Below are 24,533 nucleotides of genomic sequence, written 5' to 3'. Positions count from 1 at the left end.
ACTGCACATCACTACCACTGAGGAAGCTACAGATGGTTTGCTGTTGCAGGCCTACCCTACATATTACTGAAAATAGATTTCATTTAGTTCAGAATGGAATCTTCATTATGTGTATATAACTTTCTTTTTACATTCTCAACACAGTTCAAAAGTCAAAGGAGGACAACAGTATTATTTTTCAATTGCAGTTTTATTAAATGATCAGATTATCAGGTATGAAAACAGTTTATGTTGTTGTTTCCATTCACCAATGTGTTAGAATACTACATAGTGATTGTATGGCTGCTAGTCCTATGAGCACATGCCTCATGCACCTGCGTGTGAAAAGCATACATCATTTAACAGACAGTTCAATAAATATTACAAATAAAATTTGAGTCATATTTACATTTTGCCTTGGACATCATGTGCTGTGTGTTGGTATTGTAAGGGTGGAATGTACAGATAGTGTAAGCTAGCCTTATACAGTTTGGATATGATTCTGGTCTCAACTATGGGGTGTATACCATTACTATAATAGTATTAAAAGTTTTGTAAAAAAAAATAATACAAAAATGTATTCACAAACCATCTTTGAACCTGCTACTGACAACAGCAACTTCCTTCCTTATCACAAGTGCTGTTAAATAAGTCTTTGTAATGTATTAATTGTTTACAATCTAAACAAATAAACAATATGTATTGACATCATAGCATAACAAACGATTCAATTTATCTTTATTACCAAGCAGCAAGTACAAATGTGCAATTAACGCTCAAGAGAGTGGATTTACAGAAAATGACTTGTAGAGTTAGTATTCATTTGATCAATTGTGTTGGTTTTGTACGTTTTCTTTAATTTCTATCCCCTTTCCTCATTGGATAAAAAAGCAAAGCAGGCCAAATTCCCATCTTTAAGATAACCAATACATTTTTACATGACCGACAGGCTCTGAACTGGAATGAGTGGTTTCATTATAGCAGGATCATGTCACACATTGATGGCAGGTAGTCTAGTGGTTAAGAGCGTTGTGCCAGTAACCGAAAGGTTGCTGGTTTGAATCCCCGGACCGACTAGGTAAAAATCTGTTGATGTGTCCTTGAGCAAGGCACTTAAACCCTAATTGCTCTGGATAAGAGTGTCTGTAAAATGTCTAATGCAACGTTCAACAGGAAAATCTCCGTAGCATAGCTTTGGGATGTGCTAAAGACTAAGGGAATCAAAGGTTGACTGACTATCAAGGCCCCGGTTCTCTTTTTGCTCGTTTGAGGAGTAAGCCTTGCCTCCTTTTCTCAGCTAGGAGCTCTTGTATTCTTTTGTTCCGTGTCATTTCTTGGAATGGAGGCCGTCTTCTAGGAACAAAGTGGTTTTGAGAGACATCATTGTCTACACCAACGATCCTGTATGGCACCTCCAGCCAGTTGTTCTCTCTCTTGTCCTCTGTCCTGTGGGGGGATATGGTGGAGGGCATGCGTATCACACTGACCCTACGCTGTGTTGGAATGGTTTTCCATCTCTTGTCTTTAGGTCTGGAAGTGGATGGAGCTAGGGTTGTCCAGGACTTCCTCTCAACAACATCAACCCAAGCTGTGGTGGACATGGTGGATTTGGGGACATTTGTAGTTCTGAGAGTCGATGGGCCCTGACTGGTGGGAACTGTGGTGGGTTCTGTGGTGGTTTGAGTGGTGGTGATGGTGGTGCTGGGATCTGTAGTCTCCTCAGTGGTGGTGGGGAGCGATGTAGGACTCCTGGAGGTAACCAAAGGGGTGGTTGTTCTTCTGGGGCGTCTGGTGGTTAATACAGGGATGGTGGTAGGACTATATTTTTTCGCTGTGTTGTCCTCGTTGGTTTTGGTTGTATACTCCTCATAATCGTCGTAGTCGACATAAGCAAAGTCAGTGGTATAAAGCTTGGTGGAGGGTTTGGGTGTGAGGGTTGTTGTGGGGGTTGTTGAGCAGGAGCCATTGGTGGGGGTGGGAGCAGGTAGTGTGGTGTACCTCCAGGGCCCAGTGGTGAAGGTCTGGCCCGTACTGGTGAAGGTCTGGCTCGTACTGGTGAAGGTCTGGCCCGTACTGGTGAAGGTCTGGCCCGTACTGGTGAAGTTTCCCTCGCTGCAGGACTTGCAGCACATCTGTCTGTACCCACGGTTGGAGCAATACCTGTTCAGCACCTCCATACGACAGAACGCTGACCTATCTCCCTTACACTGCCCTGAAACACAAAGCAACACACATCTCAGAAACAAAACCCAACCTCTTATGATAAACAAATCAACCATAAAACTATCCCAAAGACAGGAACAGAAAGTCACAGCTAAGTCTACTGTGACTGAGAGAAAGCAGAAAGGGCCAAGATGCTTTGTTGATCATGCTAAATCAGATGCAAAGATATGAACGGTAAGACAGAGTTGCTCAACATCATACTATTCATCTCTCGACATTGTAACAATGTGAGCTGAGAGTCGGGAAGCAAGATCAGGAAGTGAGTGTTTTAATAAATAAACAACACAAACTAAGAAACATGAACAACGCACAGACGTGACACAGGAACAGAAACAATAACGCCTGGGGAAGGAACCAAAGGGAGTGATATATAAAGGGAAGGTAATCAGGGAAGTGATGGAGTCCAGGTGAGTCGGATGACGCGCAGGTGCGCGTAACGATGGTGACAGGTGTGCGCCATAACGATCAGCCTGGTGACCTAGAGGCCTGAGAGGGAGCACACGTGACAAACATCATACTATTCATCACTCAACATCAGACTATTCATCACTCAACATCAGACTATTCATCACTCAACATCAGACTATTCATCACTCTAGGTGTATAATCTGTCAGACATAAAGTTGAATAATTATATATTGACAGTTTTATTTGTTGGGTTTGGACTGTACTGCTGAAATGAATGAGAAACCAAAGTCATACAATACACTCTCCCTGTCATATATGTGAAAGCTGTCTATTCAGCAGAGACAGTTAACAGTTTGGTCAACATTTTGGTCAACAACTACATAACATCAGTAAGCCAAAACAGATTAACAATAACTGATATACTGTACACAATGGTGATCAAGTGAAACAATAAAGATGTCCTATTTGTGTAAAAGGAACAGCACATTTAGTGTCTCATGATACGCTTAAAAACTCTTAATCCAGTACCTCTGATAAAAATCATTTTGAGCCAATAATATAGTAAGGAACACATATGTTCAGGCCTTAGCTACAAGTTGGCTGGTAAAAGCATACAATTCATTGTTGTCACCAAGTTGGGAAACTAAAAGTCATAAATGCTACTGAATACAGGCAAAAATAATTGTATATATTGTAGATACTCCCAAATGTCAGTTTACATCTTGTGGACACATTGTTTTCCCCACAGCTGCCAGAATTGAGCTACATTGCTCACAATCATGATACAATTACAATAAATGACAATCGCTGTTTTGTACATAAAGGTGCTGTGAATTCATTTTGTTGTAAACATCAAGTTATTTTTTTCTTCTTCAGGAAGCTTCTCCTATTCCTTATCACTCTGATAAACAAGAAAAAAGCCATTATGTCTTAATTTCTCCCAACAGCCTAATATAAGGCAAAGCTATTTCCCAGATGTTTATGACAAAATGACTGCATGAGGTATCAGAGCATCTTTTTCACTAACTAACGCCTTACAGTGCTACACAAACACACAAGCATATTTAGATAAATAAGGACACATTTTAGTGTTCCCTGTCTTCTGCACAAAATGCATTGAGAGTAAAATTCACATTCCTTTGTGAAAGTGAGAATAAACCATACTCACCTCCGCATAAACATTCTCCTCTGGTTACTTATTTTAATGTCCATATTTTTTTAATGCTCATTAGATGTTTTACTTAAATATTTAGGTAGAATGGATACAAAAATACACATACGGTAACAGTCAGTAATAGAGAGGCATATAGTAACTCACACCTTATTTCTGTGGGACTATTTACGTTGATAATTGTGTATGCATACTGTATGACAATAAAACTTTATTGTCCATTTTACAGCGAACAGTGGACATGTGTCTTCTGCTCCGTTCTCAACGCCCCTCAGACACCAGTTACTGAGTCAGCTTCACCTTTGTGTTAACAGCCACGGAAGAAAGGTCTCTCCCAAAACAAATCCCCTGCTTCTTCCTATCAAATCCACTGCGTATCTCCATATTCACTTCCCTTGAGTTTCCCAGGTTCAAACCCAATAACACGTAGCCAGTGAGCAACTCCGTATACAGAGGCTAGGCCATGACTATAGTCTCAGAGGCTCACAGCCAGGACTTAATAAAGCCTTATCAGGGATAGAACTTCCATTTCTCTCTTCAGTGAGGACTTCAAGGCCAGCTCTACAGCCTACAGTACAGTCAGACCCCTGAAGGAGAGAGTGTGTGCTGTGCGTGTGAGAGAAAGAGCCAGAGAGACAGAGACCACAGCACAGGAAGTCTCCCTTTCTCAGCCAGGCAGAGAAGCCACAGACAGGCAGGCAGGAGCCATCCTCCAGTGTAGAGGAGAAGAGAAGAAGAGGAGGAGAGAGACACTATCAGGGCATTCTTCCCTGCAGAGAGAGGCAGAGAGAGAAGGGTAGAGCCCAGGTGAGCAGAGGCATGCAGCGGACTCCGAGCTCCGAGCTATAGAGGGGATGTTTACTTGAGGAGATCTTGGGAGCAGGGAACTCTGGGTTGGCCCGCGACAGCCACTGGATCAAAACGTTTCTTCCGTCACCTGCGAACAAAATAAACAAGGGGAGGATGTGAAAATCTATTTATATTGTTTCAGTAATAAATTGTTATGTACTTGTGTTCAATAAGTTAGGCCTTCTGAATGGACAGTCACCTGTGCAGGGGACTAGCTGGCAGGTTCTGAGTGTGATGGGTTTGGGCTCCATGCAGAGTCCCACTGAGTTATCAGAAGTGTTGCACAGAACCTGCCGCTCCTGGGTCCCGTTGCCACACGTCACCGAACACTAAATAAAAACACACACACCTCTGAGTTGTTCAAGATTTCATGGAAACAGGTGTTCGCATAGAATGCTGTCAGTAATGGTGGAGAAATATTCACATTTGCCTTTCAACATCTACTTACCTGGGACCATGGTCCTACTCCCCACTTGGCAAAGCAGAGCTGGCGGTTGCAGGGTCGCCGTCCCTCTGGCCTGTCATCATTACAGTACTTGCTGTGGATGGTACGTTGGCCACCGCCGGCGATGGGCTGCAGACAGAGGACAGAGCGGGTCTGGTAGCCAGTCTTCCCACAGGATGAACTACACTCCTCCCAGTCCCCAGTGATCCAACTGGAGATTAGAGAAGACAGACACATCGCCATACAGGAGGAGTGGGAATAGAATGACTTACTGAGAAACAACAGGAATATTAACAGCTTATATACAGAATTAGTAATACAATAGTTACATAGAACATTCACAGCACACACACACACACACACACACACACACACACACACACACACACACACACACACACACACACACACACACACACACACACACACACACACACACACACACACACACACACACTCACACACACACACACACAGAGAGAGAGAGAGAGAGAGAGAGAGAGAGAGAGAGAGAGAGAGAGAGAGAGAGAGAGAGAGAGAGAGAGAGAGAGAGAGAGAGAGAGAGAGAGAGAGAGAGAGAGAGAGAGAGAGAGAGACAGAGACAGACACATAGACACACTAATGCATTTACATACACTGGCTGGGAGCACTCTTTCTGGCTGCAGTCTCTGCTGATAGCTCTGGGCTTGTTGATGTTCACACAGAGGGTGCGATGGACCATCTTCCCATCTGACTTTCTCCTGCAGCCAAACCTTGTGTACTGCTTACCTAAAGAGGGAACAGAGTGTATACACTACCACTCACATCAACAAATCAATCAATCAATCAAATGTATTTTATAAAGCTCTTTCTACATCGGCAGTTTTCAAAAAATGCTTTACATAAACCCAGTCTAAAACTTCTATAAGCAAGCAATGCAGAGGCAGAAGCACCAACAACGTTGGTCAACATCCAAGGTTATTTGACAGTTGAAGACAAGAGGACGTTATATTGTTACCTCCACAGGGCCTCGAGCAGTGAGACCACTTCTTCAGAGCCCACTCAAAGTAGGCTGTGTCCTCCTGCACCAGGTTATTTTCTATAGACGACTGCAGCTCTTCGTGGAGAAAGTACTTGTAGGAGAGAGTAACCTTTGAGTCACCGTGGGAACGCATCTGCGGGATAGAAAAGATACACTGTAAATGCCAAAACGATAGACTTGTTCACAGCTGAACTCTGATACAAAGGAAAAAGAAGAACTATAACACCTAGTGATTTCTGACAACAACATGCAAACAAAAGAGACAAATCCTGGATGTTACAATAACCAGTCAGTGATGAACAACACAACAGCCATTAATGACTAGTAGTAAGTTATAGAGCAACTTGAGACGTGGCTAACATTACAGAAACAACGATATGGTACATGTCTGTAACTACTGTGGATTTTCTGTAAGTAACTCCACATGATGTAAACAGATGCTCTGAGGTTTTAGCCAACAATACGGCTGGATAGTGGATACTTGTTACACAGAGAACATTTCAGGTTGAATTATTTCCTGAAGCTACCGCTATATTTCCATTGGTGAGGTGGTTTTAACTTAAAGTGGATAAAGACTAAACCATGATACCAAAAACATTACTGTGGCATATGTAACGGGCAGGCTCTAAACCGCAGCACACACACACACACACACACACACACACACACACACACACACACACACACACACACACACACACACACACACACACACACACACACACACACACACACACACACACACACACACACACACACACACACACACACACACACACACACACACACACACACACACACACACCACACACACACACACACACACACACACACACACACACACACACACACACACACCGTTAGACCAAGAGGAAATTCCCTCTTGGGTTGATGGCGACAATTATTTTGAAGTGGCAGGAATGGCTACCTCATCCTGTAACCATGAGCCTGACTCATGTCCGCTACACATGTGCACATCAATTCAGGTAATGTCAGTCATTTGTACTAGCCAGGGACCTGAGTGTATACAAATGACTCACCATGACCAGAACAGTGTATCTGAGAGGTCCTGTGGTCTGGATGGTCTCCATGTCGTCATTGTTGTGATACTCCCACTCCACCCCCTTCTCTATCACTGTACGGGACTCTGGGAAGTCGTTCTCATCGTTCAGGAACAGATGACCTGTGGCCTGGTTCTTTACAGCTGAGGACAACAAGGACAACAGGATGTACTGATGTTTGGCTGAGCTCTGCTTTTCTAAACTTGGTCATCATGGCAGGGACAAGCCAGAGATATTTGTCATGATTATGATAATGAGCATTAGGGCCTGGATTTACTAAACCTAATCAAGAAGAAAGTTATAGTTTGGTATTCCTCCAAAAGGTTTTTGGAAATGTTCTTATGTTATTTCTTAATTTTCTCCTTAAGAAAAAAAATGCGAAGAAATTAGATTCTTGAGCCAGTATAAATAAGCATCCACGCTGGATCTCTTCCCAGCAGTCCAGATGCACTATGGGTAGTCGACTAAAGTATTCTGTAGTCTCAAACCCAACACAGCCAAAACTTGACTGAAGCAGCAATTCATAACAACCTTCCTTAACCAAGCCAAAGACTACTGATTTATAGAGGCCAACATCCTGGATATTAACGAGCCACTCTGATATTCACAGAAGCAACATAAATAAACCTACCAAGGATGTGAGGAGTTGCCTTGAACTCCTGAATCAACAGATGTCTGGCCCCTCGAGGGATTTCAAGTATCTTGAGGAAACCTGAAACAAACCACAAACAAAATTCAATAGATGAACAACAGTCTCGTCTAGGTATAAAAACAGCTTCAGATACTGAGAAAAGCATCCCTGTGGACGTTGACACGATGTTTCCTATCTGAGATTGTAAATGTGTACGTGTGTGTTGGGGGTGGGGGTCATGTTACTGGACGTGAGGGTAGAAGAAGTTGAGGAGGGGCTCACCTTCTTTTTTAGCGTTCCTAGTGAAGTTCCCCTTGATGATCTTACAGGTGGAGTTGTCTCCACCACAGATGCCACACTTGTCCTCCTGCATGTCTGAGGCTATCTGGTTATCACAGCCCACGTGCTGTAGAGAGATACGAGTCAGTGTATGGGAGTATGGGATCAGGGAGAGGAGTGGATCTGGATGGGTCAGTGTATGGGAGTGGAGGATCAGGGAGAGGAGTGGATCTGGATGGGTCAGTGTATGGGAGTTTGGGATCAGGGAGAGGGGTGGACCTGGATGGGTCAGTGTATGGGAGTGGAGGATCAGGGAGAGGAGTGGATCTGGATGGGTCAGTGTATGGGAGTGGAGGATCAGGGAGAGGAGTGGATCTGGATGGGTCAGTGTATGGGAGTAGAGGATCAGGGAGAGGAGTGGATCTGGATGGGTCAGTGTATGGGAGTATGGGATCAGGGAGAGGAGTGGATCTGGATGGGTCAGTGTATGGGAGTAGAGGATCAGGGAGAGGAGTGGATCTGGATGGGTCAGTGTATGGGAGTTTGGGATCAGGGAGAGGGGTGGACCTGGAGGGGTCATTCAGGACAAAGAGATTGTGTGCGTGACTGAATACTCATGTGGGTGCAGTGGTTCTCATCAGTTTATCAAACCTATATGAAAAACAGTCCTAACTTCATATGCACCCTACCAGAGGAACTAGCCAGTAGCAGCAGATCGTATAAGACAACTTAATGTTTATGGTAATATTTAATGAGGAGGATAATGTTCCTTCATGCATGACTTGTGGATATAGGCCACAAGACCGGGGCGATGCCTACCTCACAGTCTCCCCGTACACAGATACTGTAGGAGTCTTTGTAGGAGCAGCGTGTGCCATCGTGCACCATCCTGTTCATTGCCACCACATCTCCTGTCTCCTTAGACTGGCAGTAGAGCTCGCATCTCTCATCAACTACAGTACAGAGAGCAGAGGAGAGGGGGACAGGATACAGGGGTTAATGAAGGAATTATCGTCATACAGAAGTCTTCAGCTTTCTTTGACTACTGTGTTAACCTTTTGAACAGGCTTTCATTAAGGTAGTACCAATATGTGTTTTTCTAGAGCGATGCATGACTTCTGAGTCACTGGCATGGTAAACTGTACTCCTGTCCATTCCACACGAGCACAAATGAAACCATCTGAACAAACAGTATTTAGAATTCTACATTATAAACTGGGTGGTTCGAACCCTGAATGCTGATTGGCTGACAGCCGTGGTATATCAGACCGTATACCACGGGTATGACAAAACATTGGTAACCAGTTTATAATAGCATTAAGGCACCTCAGAGGTTTGTGGTATATGGCCAATATACCACGGCTAAGGGCTGTATGCAGGCACTCTAGTCATAATGATACACATGTATGACTATAACAACACAAGCATGGAAGAGGCAGTTTCAGGGCGTAAAAAGGACCATTCATTTATAAAGCTAATCAAAAAAAGCAGTAACAATCTTCCACCGTGGAGGAAAGCAGGAGATTCCTCAGTAATGACCTTTCCATGTGTCCTTATTCAAACACTGGCCTGACCAATGTTCCCTCGACATGTGGCTGGCCTGCTTTTTTGTGTGTGTGTGTGTGTGTGTGTGTGTGTGTGTGTGTGTGTGTGTGTGTGTGTGTGTGTGTGTGTGTGTGTGTGTGTGTGTGTGTGTGTGTGTGTGTGTGTGTGTGTGTGTGTGTGTGTGTGTGTGTGTGTGTGTGTGTGTGTGTGTGTACCAGCAGTGCTGTCTGTGGTCTGTGTATTTGTTTGAGCCGGGACCGCTCAGATTCCCCAGTAAACCAATCAGTCCCCAAAACCCAGGTTTACTCTTCTGATCCCACTCAGAAGAATCATTATGATTTTGCCTAGACACTTGAGCTACTGGGTAATATACTGTGAAGCCCTGTGAAGTAATGTGGATGTCAGTGCAGCCAGATGCCTATCCTCCTCTTCCTCCTCCTCCTCCCCCTCCTTGTCCTCCTTCTCATCCTCCCTCTCCTCCTCCCCCCTACTCTCCTCCTCCTTCTCCCCCCCTTCTCTCCACCAAAACCTAATCTGTCTGTTTTGCTATGAGCCACCTTATGTAACTTCAGAGTTTTATAATGGTTTGGCTTGGAAGTCCTAGCCTCACAACGGAAAAATGAGAGCAGTGGTGTACACTTTTTCCTCTCTCTGCCTCAACAGAACCTCCAAGCCAACTTCTGAGTAAAAAACACATCTGGCCTGAGTGGTAACAGCTGCTGTGAGGGCATGATAAACCTCCTATCCTTACTGGTCCAATCTCTGGACAGTACAGATGGAAAGGCATGCACAAAAAGTACTAATCAAAAAGGAGAGGTGAGAGGATGGATAATGTCCAACTCTTCTTATATTCAGCTTCTATTCTAAGTGTAAAAATATGGCAAATAGTTGGGTCTTGTTTTTTGCATGTCAAACCTATTGTGTCCATTTTTGTGAGTGTACTTGCTTAAATGTATTTAACGTATGGGTAAATAACTAATTGTCAAGACAGTGGTAGTTATGCTATAACACAGTCCCCATTTTTAAAAATAGGGCTAACGTCAGTCTGAACGAACGCTTCTCTGGTCCCTCTGTCTTTTTTAAAGACTTTTGACTCCCAGCCAGGCAGCACTGTGGACTTACTGTCAGGATGCTCATAGGGCAGCCAGTGGTGCTTGGTGTTGTCATACTCAAAGTAGGGCTCCCACATCTTGCACTGCTCCTCCCTGAAGTCAACTAAGGGCTTGGAGCACTCCTCTAGGTTACAGAGCTGGAACTCATAGCTGTTGCCATAGCAGGTGCGTCCTCCATTGGCAGGGCTGAGTTAGGGCAAAGGAGAGAGACAGCGGGAGTTCCTTTACATTTGAGACATTATAGACACGTTCCTATCGTTAACAGAGAGTAAAAGCACACCTATCAGCTTGTCGTCTTGTGCTGTACTCACATTGGGTTGTCACACTGACGGGTCCGGAAGCGCACACCACCCCCACAGGTACGGGAGCAGGAGCCAAAGTTACTCCACTGGCCCCAGGCACCATCCTGTCTCAGAATGTCTGGGGTCAACTTTATGCAGTAACCCTTGAAGCAGTGCTGAAAGCGAGGAAGGGGGGGGGCGAGAGAGAGAGAGAGAGAGAGAGAGAGCGAGAGAGAGAGAGAGAGAGAGAGAGAGAGAGAGAGGGGGGAAGAGAGAGAGAGGAAGAGAGAGAGAGGAAGAGAGAGAGAGGGGGGAAGAGAGAGAGGAAGAGAGAGAGAGGAAGAGAGAGAGGAAGAGAGAGAGAGGAAGAGAGAGAGAGAGAGACGAAGAGAGTTGTCACTGCATATGTTGACAGAAACATTGAAGCAAAGCACTAGCATGTAAAGAGGAACCTTTCTTACCTTCCCTGCTGCACACGTAGTGCCGTCGATGGGCGGACCCTTCTTGGTCTTGCAGAAGAACGGGTTGTCTGGGTGACTGCACCAGAGCTGCTTGCAGGGGTCGTAGGTGCTGTACTAAAAGAAACAGATTCATGCTCTCTCTCAGATGCTGATCAAGAAGGCTTCCCTCAGCCTTAACATGTCAACCAAGAAAACATAAACTGTAGTGTATGTACACTTGTCGTTGGTGGAATTCACCGAATACTATATCTGCCCAATGTATCTCTAATATTGTGAATAGTTGTGAGCTTACACAAGGTAGGGTTCAGTCAGAACAACAATTAATACTGTCATTAAGGATGTCTATGTTAATATTTACATGTTGTAAAGCACAAACATTATCATGGTCATTCAACAAGACATTGAACATGTCAAATCTGATGCAACAAGACATTGAACATGTGAGGTACATACAGTAGAAAGAAGAAACCATACTATGAATCTATATCAAAACATGTTGTCACTCACAGCATAATCTTGCTTAACCCAGAACTAAAATCTGGCGTGATTTGGTCAGATGTACCAGTTATGTTTACATAGTGTATCCACGAGAGATGACTCACAGCACAGTACAGTCAGATACATTCGCAGGAGTATGTTTCACGAGTCACGTCTTAACAACAGTGATTTAGACTACGTTGAAATCACCCCATCTTTGCTTATTCCATCACCATCAATCAAAATAACAACCTGTGTGAGAACATACATGTAACCTGAGCCTAAAGACATGGAAAACATCATGGAGGCATGTTTACGTGTGGGTGTGTGTACACATCAAGACAGGTCTGTAAAATACGTCACCTTACAGTCCACCAGATGCATAATATACTAGCTCTGAATGGCACAAACGTTCATTAATGTCACAAAGAATAGACAGTGAAGTGGTTAAACACCCTGGCAGACACCTGGTTTGTGGACAACATTAGACAAAGAAGCTAGGGACACACTTCTCTGACCTAGGCTGATGCCTTACCTGCTTTGCTGAACGGGCCACCCTTTGCAGCTAAGGAAATAGTTTGACAAGAAATTGAAGCAAAGTATCCAAAAGACACTCCCTCCAATTTACTCCAGAATGTGATCCAGAAACCCGCTGTTACAGCTGTTTTCATTTTCTTCTTTCCACATCAAATAAAAACCATCTTGCCCCAAATAGTTCAGCCTTTTTGAAACAATAAAATGAAACACATATAAATATAACTGACTCTGAAAGGCGGCTTTCATCTTTAAAGAGAGACAATGAAACTTGTTCGGCATTGTTCTGTGTTTTTTCTTTTTCATCTAAGGCTAATGCTGCACCAACAGATGAAGTCAGCCTGCTTTAAACTCATGAGTTCATAAAAAATCATATTTGTTTCCCTGGATGCCTTAAAAGCTAAGATGGTATACAGTTTTATGGTCACACCCTGACCTTGACCTAGTTAAAGGGGTCAAGGAGGAAGTCAAGGAATGAAGTCAAGGACGATCGATGGTCATAAGAGTGAAGCTCAGGCTCCGTTGGATTTGAGCATCATTGGGGCCCAGATGGTGGCCTTTCTAAGAGATGGCTATTCAATTAAATTGGTAGCAGCGCTAGACACTGCTGGTGTGGCGACAGCTTGTTTGGGCATACGGGTACATATGGCTGTGAGGTTGATGAAGGACTCACCGCCGTGCACATGGTGTAGCCGGCGCCAAAGTCAAAGCGACACTGCTCGTCCATAGAGTAGTGGATCCCTGGTAACTGTGGCAACGCCGGCCAGTCATGGTCGAAGGGGTCGTCACGGAGACAGTCATACGAGCTGTGGGAGGAAAACATATTCATTGGAGTTGAAGGGTTTGGTTTAGATCTATCAGTTTAATTAATTATCTCAAAATTGAATATTCATTGTGTTTTACAGTGTAATCTCATAATGCAGGGGCGTAAAAAAGGTTTACATTTGCAAAAACGAGTTCTCTATCCATCGTTTTTTGGAATTTTCGATGCTCCTTGACTGTCCAGTGATTATTGGTGAGCTGGTCAGTCAAGAAACTGTATGAATGTAAGGGAAAGGGAAAGGGAAAGGGAAAGGGAAAGGGAAAGGGAAAGGGAAAGGGAAAGGGAAAGGGAAAGGGAGATACCTAGTCAGATGTACAACTGAATGTATTCAACTGAAATGTGTCTTCCACATCTGAATCAGAGAGGTGCGGGGGTCAATTGATGGTGCACATTGATTATTAGTGAGTTGAACAGTCAAGAAACTGTATGAATGTAGGTCCATTATCATTTCTACACAGTTTCCATTTGGATTTAGTCATTTTAAACTATATGAACTATATTTTCCTCAAACCACCAAACCATTTGTTTGGAACCCTGCCATAAGGGATGAGCCACATGGCTGCAATACACACACAGAGACCTCCCTCCCTAATGAACCTAATCTAATCTGTACAAGACCATAAGACAACATAAAGCCATGTTATCCTGGGGTAGAGATGTGTATGTCCTGACTGTGGCACCAGAGAGAGGTCAGAGGTCAGGGTTGACCTGGACTCACTTCAGGTACTTGTTGAGCTCCTCCTGGCTGCATCGGGACCAGTGGAAGCGATGGAAGGCAGCCTGCACCAGAGGAGCCATGATGCTTCCCATGGGCACCTCATCACCACATTCATTACCAGGGGGGCCATCGTGCTCCATACCCAGCCTGACAGGGGAGGACAGGATGGCGTCACATAAACAGCAGGCACTAATTACACGTCTGGGAGTATGCATGCAATTGTACCGTGTGCTGTATTCATTTTCAATAGAGTTAACCTACAAAATGTAAATGCCTCTAACGGTAGTAATACATGTGTTTGTGTATACTGTGTTGAACGGTGTGTGTGTATACTATGCTGAATGGTGTGTGTGTATACTGTGTTGAAGGGTGTGTGTGTATACTGTGTGTTGAACGGTGTGTGTATACTGTGTAGAACAGTGTGTGTGTACTGTGTTGAATGGTGTGTGTGTATACTGTGTTGAATGGTGTGTGTGTATACTGTGTTGAATGGTGTGTGTGTACTGTGTTGAACGGTGTGTGTGTATACTGTGTGTTGAACGGTGTGTGTATACTGTGTAGAACAGTGTGTGTGTACTGTGTTGAATGGTGTGTGTGTATACTGTGTTGAATGGTGTGTGTGTATACTGTGTTGAATGGTGTGTGTGTACTGTGTTGAACGGTGTGTGTGTATACTGTGTTGAATGGTGTGTGTGTATACTGTGTTGAATGGTGTGTGTGTGTATACTGTGTTGAACGGTGTGTGTGTGTATACTGTGTTGAATGGTGTGTGTGTGTATACTGTGTTGAATGGTGTGTGTGTATACTGTGTTGAACGGTGTGTGTGTATACTGTGTTGAATGGTGTGTGTGTATACTGTGTTGAATGGTGTGTGTGTATACTGTGTTGAATGGTGTGTGTGTATACTGTGTTGAATGGTGTGTGTGTATACTGTGTGTTGAACGGTGTGTGTATACTGTGTAGAACAGTGTGTGTGTACTGTGTTGAATGGTGTGTGTGTATACTGTGTTGAATGGTGTGTGTGTATACTGTGTTGAATGGTGTGTGTGTATACTGTGTGTTGAACGGTGTGTGTGTATACTGTGTTGAAGGGTGTGTGTGTACTGTGTTGAACGGTGTGTGTGTATACTGTGTTGAAGGGTGTGTGTGTATATTGTGTGTTGAACGGTGTGTGTGTATACTGTGTAGAACAGTGTGTGTGTACTGTGTTGAATGGTGTGTGTGTATACTGTGTTGAATGGTGTGTGTGTATACTGTGTTGAATGGTGTGTGTGTATACTGTGTGTTGAACGGTGTGTGTGTATACTGTGTAGAACAGTGTGTGTGTACTGTGTTGAATGGTGTGTGTGTATACTGTGTTGAATGGTGTGTGTGTATACTGTGTTGAATGGTGTGTGTGTATACTGTGTTGAATGGTGTGTGTGTATACTGTGTGTTGAACGGTGTGTGTATACTGTGTAGAACAGTGTGTGTGTACTGTGTTGAACGGTGTGTGTGTGTACTGTGTTGAATGGTGTGTGTGTATACTGTGTTGAATGGTGTGTGTGTACTGTGTTGAACGGTGTGTGTGTATACTGTGTTGAATAGTGTGTGTGTGTACTGTGTTGAATGGTGTGTGTGTATACTGTGTGTTGAACGGTGTTTGTGTATACTGTGTTGAATGGTGTGTGTGTATACTGTGTTGAACAGTGTTTGTGTATACTGTGTTGAATGGTGTGTGTGTATACTGTGTGTTGAACGGTGTGTGTGTATACTGTGTTGAATGGTGTGTGTGTATACTGTGTGTTGAATGGTGTGTGTGTATACTGTGTTGAATGGTGTGTGTGTATACTGTGTGTTGAACGGTGTGTGTGTATAAGTGTGTCTCACACGTGTCCAGTCTCATGTGCCACAACGAAGGCAGAGGAGAAGCCATCCTCGTGGTTGAGAGTGCAGCTCCGCACTGGGTGGCACATACCCGTCACAGGAGCGTAACCTAAGCAACAAGAGAAAGAAAGAGAAAGAGAGAGAGAGAGAGAGAGAGAGAGAGAGAGAGAGAGAGAGAGAGAGAGAGAGGAGAGGAGAGGAGAGAAAAAGTGAGAGAGAAAGAGAGAGACAACCTGTCCTCTATGCTTATTGTAATTGTTATTGTTCAATGTAAGGTTATTTTGACCCTTGAATATTGTTGTTACTGTTGTCCCTTTGACCATATTGATTATTATTATTTTAATTATGTTAATATTGTAAATCTCCAAAGTAAGCTTTGGCAATACGTACAGTGTTACGTCATGCCAATAAAGCAAATTGAATTGAATTGAAAGTGAGGGAAAGAGAGAAAGCGAGGAAGGAGTGTGAATACTGTATGCACACTGATGTGTATATTGTATGAGAGCACCTGATGTGTATATTGTATGAGAACACCTGATGTGTATATTGTATGAGAGCACCTGATGTGTATATTGTATGAGAACACCTGATGTGTATATTGTATGAGAGCACCTGATGTGTATATTGTATGAGAACACCTGATGTGTATATTGTATGAGAGCACCTGATGTGTATATTGTATGAGAGCACCTGATGTGTATATTGTATGAGAACACCTGATGTGTATATTATATGAGAGCACCTGATGTGTATATTGTATAAGAGCACACTGATGTGTATATTGTATGAGAGCACCTGATGTGTATATTGTATGAGAACACCTGATGTGTATATTGTATAAGAGCACACTGATGTGTATATTGTATGAGAGCACCTGATGTGTATATTGCATGAGAGCACCTGATGTGTATATTGTATAAGAGCACACTGATGTGTATATTGTATTAGAGCACCTGATGTGTATATTGTATGAGAGCACCTGATGTGTATATTGTATGAGAGCACCTGATGTGTATATTGTATGAGAGCACACTGATGTGTATATTGTATGAGAGCACTTGATGTGTATATTGTATGAGAGCACCTGATGTGTATATTGTATGAGAGCACCTGATGTGTATATTGTATGAGAACACCTGATGTGTATATTGTATGAGAACACCTGATGTGTATATTGTATGAGAGCACACTGATGTGTATATTGTATGAGAGCACTTGATGTGTATATTATATGAGAGCACCTGATGTGTATATTGTATGAGAGCACACTGATGTGTATATTGTATGAGAACACCTGATGTGTATATTATATGAGAGCACCTGATGTGTATATTATATGAGAGCACTTGATGTGTATATTGTATGAGAACACCTGATGTGTATATTGTATGAGAGCACATTAATAAGTATGTCCAGTACCTTGCATGCCGGAGGGGCCAAACTCCTGTCTGGTGAGGAAGATGGCATGGTCATGGTACTCTGGATCACTCCTGTCTTCCTTCTGCTGCAGGAAGGCCCAGCGACATACGTTCTCCAGACTCTGAGACGGGTTCCCCAGCTCTATCAGACTCAAAGACTGGAACCAATACAGGAAAGGACTGTCACCACATCACCTCAGTTCCTTCTTACAAACTCTATCAGAGGATGTTGTATATTTCCCAGAATGTCTGCAGTGCATTGAAATGACTTTTTTCCTAAATATTCGTGGCATATCCTGCTAGCCAGTAGGTGGTACTCTTGATGTTCCAAATGCCTTAGAGGTGGCACACCGATGCCATGACAGCAAATTAGGAATTCTCTCACATAAACTGGCAATCACAGGCAATCCATAATACAATTCATGTAACTCCTAACACACCAAATGAGAAAAAGCCTTATTCTGTAGCTATAGTAACAGGGTTTTACTATTAAATACACTGTTACCAAAAGTAGATACAGTACAGGTGGATTATTTTCTTTAAATCATTTTTAAAATGTTATTTGGCATTTTAAACATTATACAGACAGACAGGGAGAGGGCAAAACACAAACTGATCTCCTACCGCATCAACCCCACACCAACCCCCCAAGCTCCAACAGAGCTCCCCCCCAATACCAGAGTACAGGAGTATTTCAACATGGGGATCGGTCTCCTACAGGTTACATCCGCTGATCATGTTAGTGACTGAGACCTACTGTGTCTTACCTTTGCAGGACACAACATGATGATCCGGACCAGAACCACGTTGATGTGGGCACCCAGAGTACCATCTTGGTAAATCTCATTCACCTGCAGAGACAGACAAACAGACAAATTGACAACGAGACATAGGCATGTGGCCTGACAATACAGCACATGATCTTATTGTTGCATTGTTGAATACTAGTTTTTGATTGGCTAGAAATGCATTCTAGAGTGGGCATTAATACCAGATAGATGGACATTTGGAATGCATATCACCTACCTGATTTATTTGAGAGGTTGGATATAGTGCAGGTTAACGGCACCTGGTACATCTCCATCTGACATTGATATGTTGGAATTTGATCAATGCATCATTAGTTTTCACCTCTTCCCCAGAAATGCACCTCTAGAAATGCACCTCTTCCCCAGAAATGCACCTCTTTCTAGAAATGCACCTCTTCTCCAGAAATGCACCTCTTTCTAGAAATGCACCTCTTCTCCAGAAATGCACCTCTTTCTAGAAATGCACCTCTTCTCCAGAAATGCACCTCTTTCCCAGAAATGCTGATATTTCTAGAAATGCGCCCCTTCCCCAGAAATGATACTCTTTCTAGAAATGTAACTCTTCCCCAGAAATGCACCTCTTCCCCAGAAATGCTGATATTTCTAGAAATGCGCCCCTTCCCCAGAAATGATACTCTTTCTAGAAATGTAACTCTTCCCCAGAAATGCACCTCTTTCCCAGAAATGCTCTTCCTGTAATGTGATATAAATGTGTCTCTCTCTCTCTGAGAGGAGGTCCTATTCATAAAGTCTCCACACATACAATTAGAGTACAAAACATTATGGACACTAATATTGAGATGCACCCAGCGCTGTGGCGTTATTTTATAGTATGAAGAATACAATTGAACAAATGATTTGAGGGAGTGCGCAGATGAGGCTATTCTGTGTTGAGCGGTTAACAAAAAAATAGGTACTCCTATATGCTTCATTTAGAGTTAATAATGTAACTTTAGTTGTTCTACAAATGTTGGGCTATATGTTTAGATTTTTATACATTGTAAGGCTGCATGATGTGACTCTAATGATGATTTGAAAAAAGTTGCTTGAAAGGCATGAGCTCTTCTTAGTTTTTTTGCGCAGGATGTACACACTTCATCAGTCTCTCATTCACAATTTGACAAGCACTTGATAATGCCTCGAATTTAAAGGCGGCATCCCCTTTGTGTGGCCGTAATGCACCCTAAACAAATCCATGCCTTTTGCGTCCAGTGGCCATTGTGCCCTTGCTGCACGCTCTGATTCACCTCTCACTCACATGGCTCTCCATGGCTCTCCATCACCTGATTCTGTCTTTCTCACAGGCTACAAGTGAAGTGAAGACAGACACATCGGGGAAGCAACTGTGCACGTCCTTATCCAATTCCTAGGTGCATATTGAAGATATTGGAAGATCTATCCACGTTTAGTTTTCGTCAGCCAACAAGATAAGTAGGTCTAATGAACAGCAAAAGCACTAGCCTATGTCAGTCTACTATCCTCCACAGCACAAAAGTTGACCTATTCTATTCTGTGTGAGAAATAAATATTCCAAACATAGTCTGGGACAGTTGTGGGATGCGATAGATCTGAAATTACATGTTTGGGCTCAATTCTCGAATGATAATTATTTTTTTCAAAACAATAAGTTAAAATCTCTGAACAACTAGTTTCTTGTTCACACCAGATTTGAATTTCTTATTAATTTAAGCAAATTGCATGTGCTTTAGCATGTGTGCAAAAGAGGAAGTACACTTGTCTACAATTTGCACAATAACTACATGCACATGGCTGATCAAAACTGATGAGTTGATTCTCGTTGAAATACTCTTCACAACTTCTAAACATTCTTTCATCATGTGAGCCATCACATGCAAAATGATCCATTAAATTATCAAAATCTGTCAGACATACATGTATATTCCATAAATATCTATTTATTTATTTATTTATTTTTATTTAACCTTTATTTAACCAGGTAGGCAAATTGAGAACACATTCTCATTTACAATTGCGACCTGGCCAAGATAAAGCAAAGCAGTTCGACACATACAACAACACATAGTTACACATGGAGTAAAAACAAACATATAGTCAATAATACAGTGAAAAAAAATAAGTCTATATACAATGTGAGCAAGTGAGGTGAGATAAGGGAGGTGAAGGCAAACAGATATATGTATAAATAAATAAAAATGTAAAAAGGCCATGGAGGCGAAGTGAGTACAACACATCAAGTAAAATAAAAAATAAAAAAAACACTGGAATGGTTGGTTTGCATTGGAAGAAAGTGCAAAGTAGAGACAGGAATAATGGGGTGCAAAGGAGCAAAATAAATTAATAAATAAATACAGTAGGTAAAGAGGTAGTTGTTTGGGCTAAATTGTAGATGGGTTATGTACAGGTGCAGTAATCTATGAGCTGCTCTGACAGCTGGTGCTTAAAGCTAGTGAGGGAGATAGGTGTTTCCAGTTTCAGAGATTTTTGTAGTTCGTTCCAGTCATTGGCAACAGAGAACTGGAAGGAGAGGCGTCCAAAGGAAGAATTGGTTTTGGGGGTGACTAGAGAGATATACCTGCTGGAGCGCGTGCTACAGGTAGGTGCTGCTATGGTGACCAGCGAGCTGAGATAAGGGGGGACTTTACCTAGCAGGGTCTTGTAGATGACCTGGAACCAGTGGGTTTGGCGACGAGTATGAAGCGAGGGCCAGCCAACGAGAGTGTACAGGTCGCAGTGGTGGGTAGTATATGGGGCTTTGGTGACAAAACGGATGGCACTGTGATAGACTGCATCCAATTTATTGAGTAGGGTTTTGGAGGCTATTTTGTAAATGACATCACCGAAGTCGAGGATTGGTAGGATGGTCAGTTTTACAAGGGTATGTTTGGCAGCATGAGTAAAGGATGCTTTGTTGCGGAATAGGAAGCCAATTCTAGATTTGACTTTGGATTGGAGATGTTTGATGTGGGTCTGGAAGGAGAGTTTACAGTCTAACCAGACACCTAGGTATTTGTAGTTGTCCACATATTCTAAGTCAGAGCCGTCCAAAGTAGTGATGTTGGACAGGCGGGCAGGAGCAGGCAGCGATCGGTTGAAGGGCATGCATTTGGTTTTACTTGTATTTAAGAGCAGTTGGAGGCCACGGAAGGAGAGTTGTATGGCATTGAAGCTCGCCTGGAGGGTTGTTAACACAGTGTCAAAAGAAGGGCCAGAAGTATACAGAATAGTGTCGTCTGCGTAGAGGTGGATCAGAGAATCACCAGCAGCAAGAGCGACATCATTGATGTAAACAGAGAAGAGAGTCGGTCCAAGAATTGAACCCTGTGGCACCCCCATAGAGACTGCCAGAGGCCCGGACAACAGACCCTCCGATTTGACACACTGAACTCTATCAGAGAAGTAGTTGGTGAACCAGGCGAGGCAATCATTAGAGAAACCAAGGCTGTCGAGTCTGCCAATGAGGATGTGGTGATTGACAGAGTCAAAAGCCTTGGCCAGGTCAATGAATACGGCTGCACAGTATTGTTTCCTATCGATGGCGGTTACGATATCGTTTATGACCTTGAGCGTGGCTGAGGTGCACCCATGACCAGCTCTGAAACCAGATTGCATAGCGGAGAAGGTGTGGTGTGATTCGAAATGGTCGGTAATCTGTTTGTTGACTTGGCTTTCGAAGACCTTAGAAAGGCAGGGTAGGATAGATATAGGTCTGTAGCAGTTAGGGTCAAGGGTGTCCCCCCTTTGAAGAGGGGGATAACCGCAGCTGCTTTCCAATCTTTGGGGATCTCAGACGACACGAAAGAGAGGTTGAAGAGGCTAGTAATAGGGGTGGCAACAATTTCAGCAGATAGTTTTAGAAAGAAAGGGTCCAGATTATCTAGCCCGGCTGATTTGTAAGGGTCCAGATTTTGCAGCTCATTAAGAACATCAGCTGACTGTATTTGGGAGAAAGAGAAATGGGGAAGGCTTGGGTGAGTAGCAGAGGGGAGGGCAGTGCTGTTGTCCGGGGTAGGGCTAGCCAGGTGGAAAGCATGGCCAGCCGTAGAAAAATGCTTATTGAAATTCTCAATTATAGTGGATTTGTCGGTGGTGACAGTGTTTCCTATCTTCAGAGCGGTTGGAAGCTGGGAGGAGGTGTTCTTATTCTCCATGGACTTTACGGTGTCCCAGAACTTTTTTGAATTTGTGTTGCAGGAATCAAATTTCTGCTTGAAAAAGCTAGCCTTGGCTGTTCTAACTGCCTGTGTATATTGGTTTCTGGCTTCCCTGAAAAGTTGCATATCACGGGGGCTGTTCGATGCTAATGCAGAACGCCATAGGATGTTTTTCTGTTGGTTAAGGGCAGTCAGGTCAGGAGAGAACCAAGGGCTATATCTGTTCCTGGTTCTAAATTTCTTGAATGGGGCATGCTTATTCAAGATGGTGAGGAAGGCATTTTTAAAAAATGACCAGGCATCCTCTACTGACGGGATGAGATCAATATCCTTCCAGGATACCCCGGCCAGGTCGATTAGGAAGGCCTGCTCGCTGAAGTGTTTCAGGGAGCGTTTGACAGTGATGAGTGGAGGTCGTTTGACCGCTGACCCATTACGGATGCAGGCAATGAGGCAGTGATCGCTGAGATCTTGGTTGAAAACAGCAGAGGTGTATTTGGAGGGCAAGTTTGTTAGGATGATATCTATGAGGGTACCCGTGTTTACGGAATTGGGGTGGTACCTGGTAGGTTCATTGATAATTTGTGTGAGATTGAGGGCATCAAGCTTAGATTGTAGGGTGGCTGGGGTGTTGAGCATGTTCAAATTTAGGTCGCCTAGCAGCACGAGCTCTGAAGATAGATGGGGGGCAATCAGTTCACATATAGTGTCCAGAGCACAGCTGGGGGCAGAGGGTGGTCTATAGCAGGCGGCAACGGTGAGAGACTTGTTTTTAGAGAGGTGGATTTTTAAAAGTAGAAGTTCAAATTGTTTGGGAACAGACCTGGATAGTATAACAGAACTCTGCAGGCAGTCTTTGCAGTAGATTGCAACACCGCCCCCTTTGGCCGTTCTATCTTGTCTGAAAATATTGTAATTGGGGATAAAAATTTCTGAATTTTTGGTGGTCTTTCTAAGCCAGGATTCAGACACGGCTAAAACATCCGGGTTGGTAGAGTGTGCTAAAGCAGTGAACAAAACAAACTTAGGGAGGAGGCTTCTAATGTTAACATGCATGAAGCCAAGGCTATTACGGTTACAGAAGTCATCAAAAGAGAGCGCCTGGGGAATAGGAGTGGAGCCAGGTACTGCAGGGCCTGGATTCACCTCTACATCACCAGAGGAACAGAGGAGAAGTACGATAAGGGTACGGCTAAAAGCTATGAGAATTGGTCGCCTAGAGCTACTAGAGCAGAGAGTAAAAGGAAGTTTCTGGGGGCGATAAAATAGTTTAAAGGAATAATGTACAGACAAAGGTATGGTAGGATGTGAATACAGTGGAGGTAAACCTAGGTATTGAGTGATGATGAGAGAGATCTTGTCTCTAGAAACATCATTGAAACCAGGTGATGTCATCGCATACGTAGGTGGTGGAACTGAGAGGTTGGATATGGTATAGAGAGCAGGGCTAGAATCTCTACAGTGAAATAAGCCAATAAACACTAACCAGAACAGCAATGGACAAGGCATATTTACATTAAGGAGAGGCATGCTTAATCGAGTGATCAATAAGGGTCCAGTGAGTAGAGGTTGGTTGGGGTCGTGGCGATCCAGACAGCTGGCCGGGTATATGGCTATCGGTAGCAGCATAGGATGGAGGTCTGTTTGTAGATACCTCGTGCGTTTCCGTCGGTAGGTTCCGTGTAGTGGGGTATTGTTCAGATAGCAGCCGATAAGACAGCTAACGATTAGCGGGCCTCAGATGAGCGTTCAGGTAACGTCGGGACGGAGGTGCCGGTTGGATAAATCCCTCGGGCAGATAACGTCGGCAGTCAGTCGTGAAGGCCCGGTGGGGTTCCGTATCTGCAGCAGCAACAAAAGAAACGGGTCCGGATGGTGATGGAACTCCTCAGCTGGCTAGCTCCAGCATGATTTGAGTTTGCTCCGGGGTCGACGTAAGCCAATAGTCACACGGTATGCAGCTAGCTAGCTGCGAAATCAAGGTGCAAGTGTCCAGAGCCTGCGGTTGGAATCCGGGGAAACTGAGAGAAAAAAAGTCCCGGAATGCTCCGGTCCGAGTCGCGTTGCACAAAAGTGCCGGTAGATTATCGAGCTAAAGGAATAGCTGATGACCGCAAAACGTGGGCAGCTGAAACACCAACGCTAGCCAGCAAACCGGCTAATTTCGGAGCAGCTACAGATTAGCTTCTGGCTAGCTATCGGAGTAGCTTCTGGTTAGCTTTCAGGCTAGCTTCTGAATTAGCCCCTGGCTATCTTCCACGATGGATTTTCAGATTGAGGTAAGTAATA

General features: G+C 43.6%; 1 protein-coding gene across 1 annotated transcript in view; it reads right to left on the bottom strand.

Annotated features, from left to right (window-relative positions):
• Window positions 1-177: 177 nt before the first annotated feature.
• The window catches only part of LOC129863531 (A disintegrin and metalloproteinase with thrombospondin motifs 2-like), an 83,438-nt gene continuing 59,082 nt past the window's right edge, over window positions 178-24,533 (bottom strand). The window contains exons 5-22 of the mRNA XM_055935579.1: window positions 18,070-18,153; window positions 17,304-17,460; window positions 15,888-15,993; window positions 14,019-14,165; window positions 13,151-13,283; window positions 11,467-11,580; window positions 11,036-11,181; window positions 10,735-10,910; window positions 8,887-9,020; window positions 8,071-8,194; window positions 7,789-7,869; window positions 7,137-7,300; window positions 6,073-6,229; window positions 5,711-5,843; window positions 5,079-5,286; window positions 4,830-4,959; window positions 4,644-4,718; window positions 178-2,191 (exon numbers count right to left, since the gene is read on the bottom strand). Of these exons, the coding sequence (XP_055791554.1) occupies window positions 1,218-2,191; window positions 4,644-4,718; window positions 4,830-4,959; window positions 5,079-5,286; window positions 5,711-5,843; window positions 6,073-6,229; window positions 7,137-7,300; window positions 7,789-7,869; window positions 8,071-8,194; window positions 8,887-9,020; window positions 10,735-10,910; window positions 11,036-11,181; window positions 11,467-11,580; window positions 13,151-13,283; window positions 14,019-14,165; window positions 15,888-15,993; window positions 17,304-17,460; window positions 18,070-18,153 (3,243 nt within the window). The 3' untranslated portion in view covers window positions 178-1,217. The remainder of the gene's footprint in view (window positions 2,192-4,643; window positions 4,719-4,829; window positions 4,960-5,078; window positions 5,287-5,710; window positions 5,844-6,072; window positions 6,230-7,136; window positions 7,301-7,788; window positions 7,870-8,070; window positions 8,195-8,886; window positions 9,021-10,734; window positions 10,911-11,035; window positions 11,182-11,466; window positions 11,581-13,150; window positions 13,284-14,018; window positions 14,166-15,887; window positions 15,994-17,303; window positions 17,461-18,069; window positions 18,154-24,533) is intronic.

This window comes from Salvelinus fontinalis, chromosome 10, assembly GCF_029448725.1.
Source record: "Salvelinus fontinalis isolate EN_2023a chromosome 10, ASM2944872v1, whole genome shotgun sequence".
Lineage (NCBI taxonomy): Eukaryota > Metazoa > Chordata > Actinopteri > Salmoniformes > Salmonidae > Salvelinus > Salvelinus fontinalis.
The sequence above is the reverse complement of the archived record's forward strand: the minus strand, read 5'-3'. Positions and strand labels throughout refer to the sequence as shown.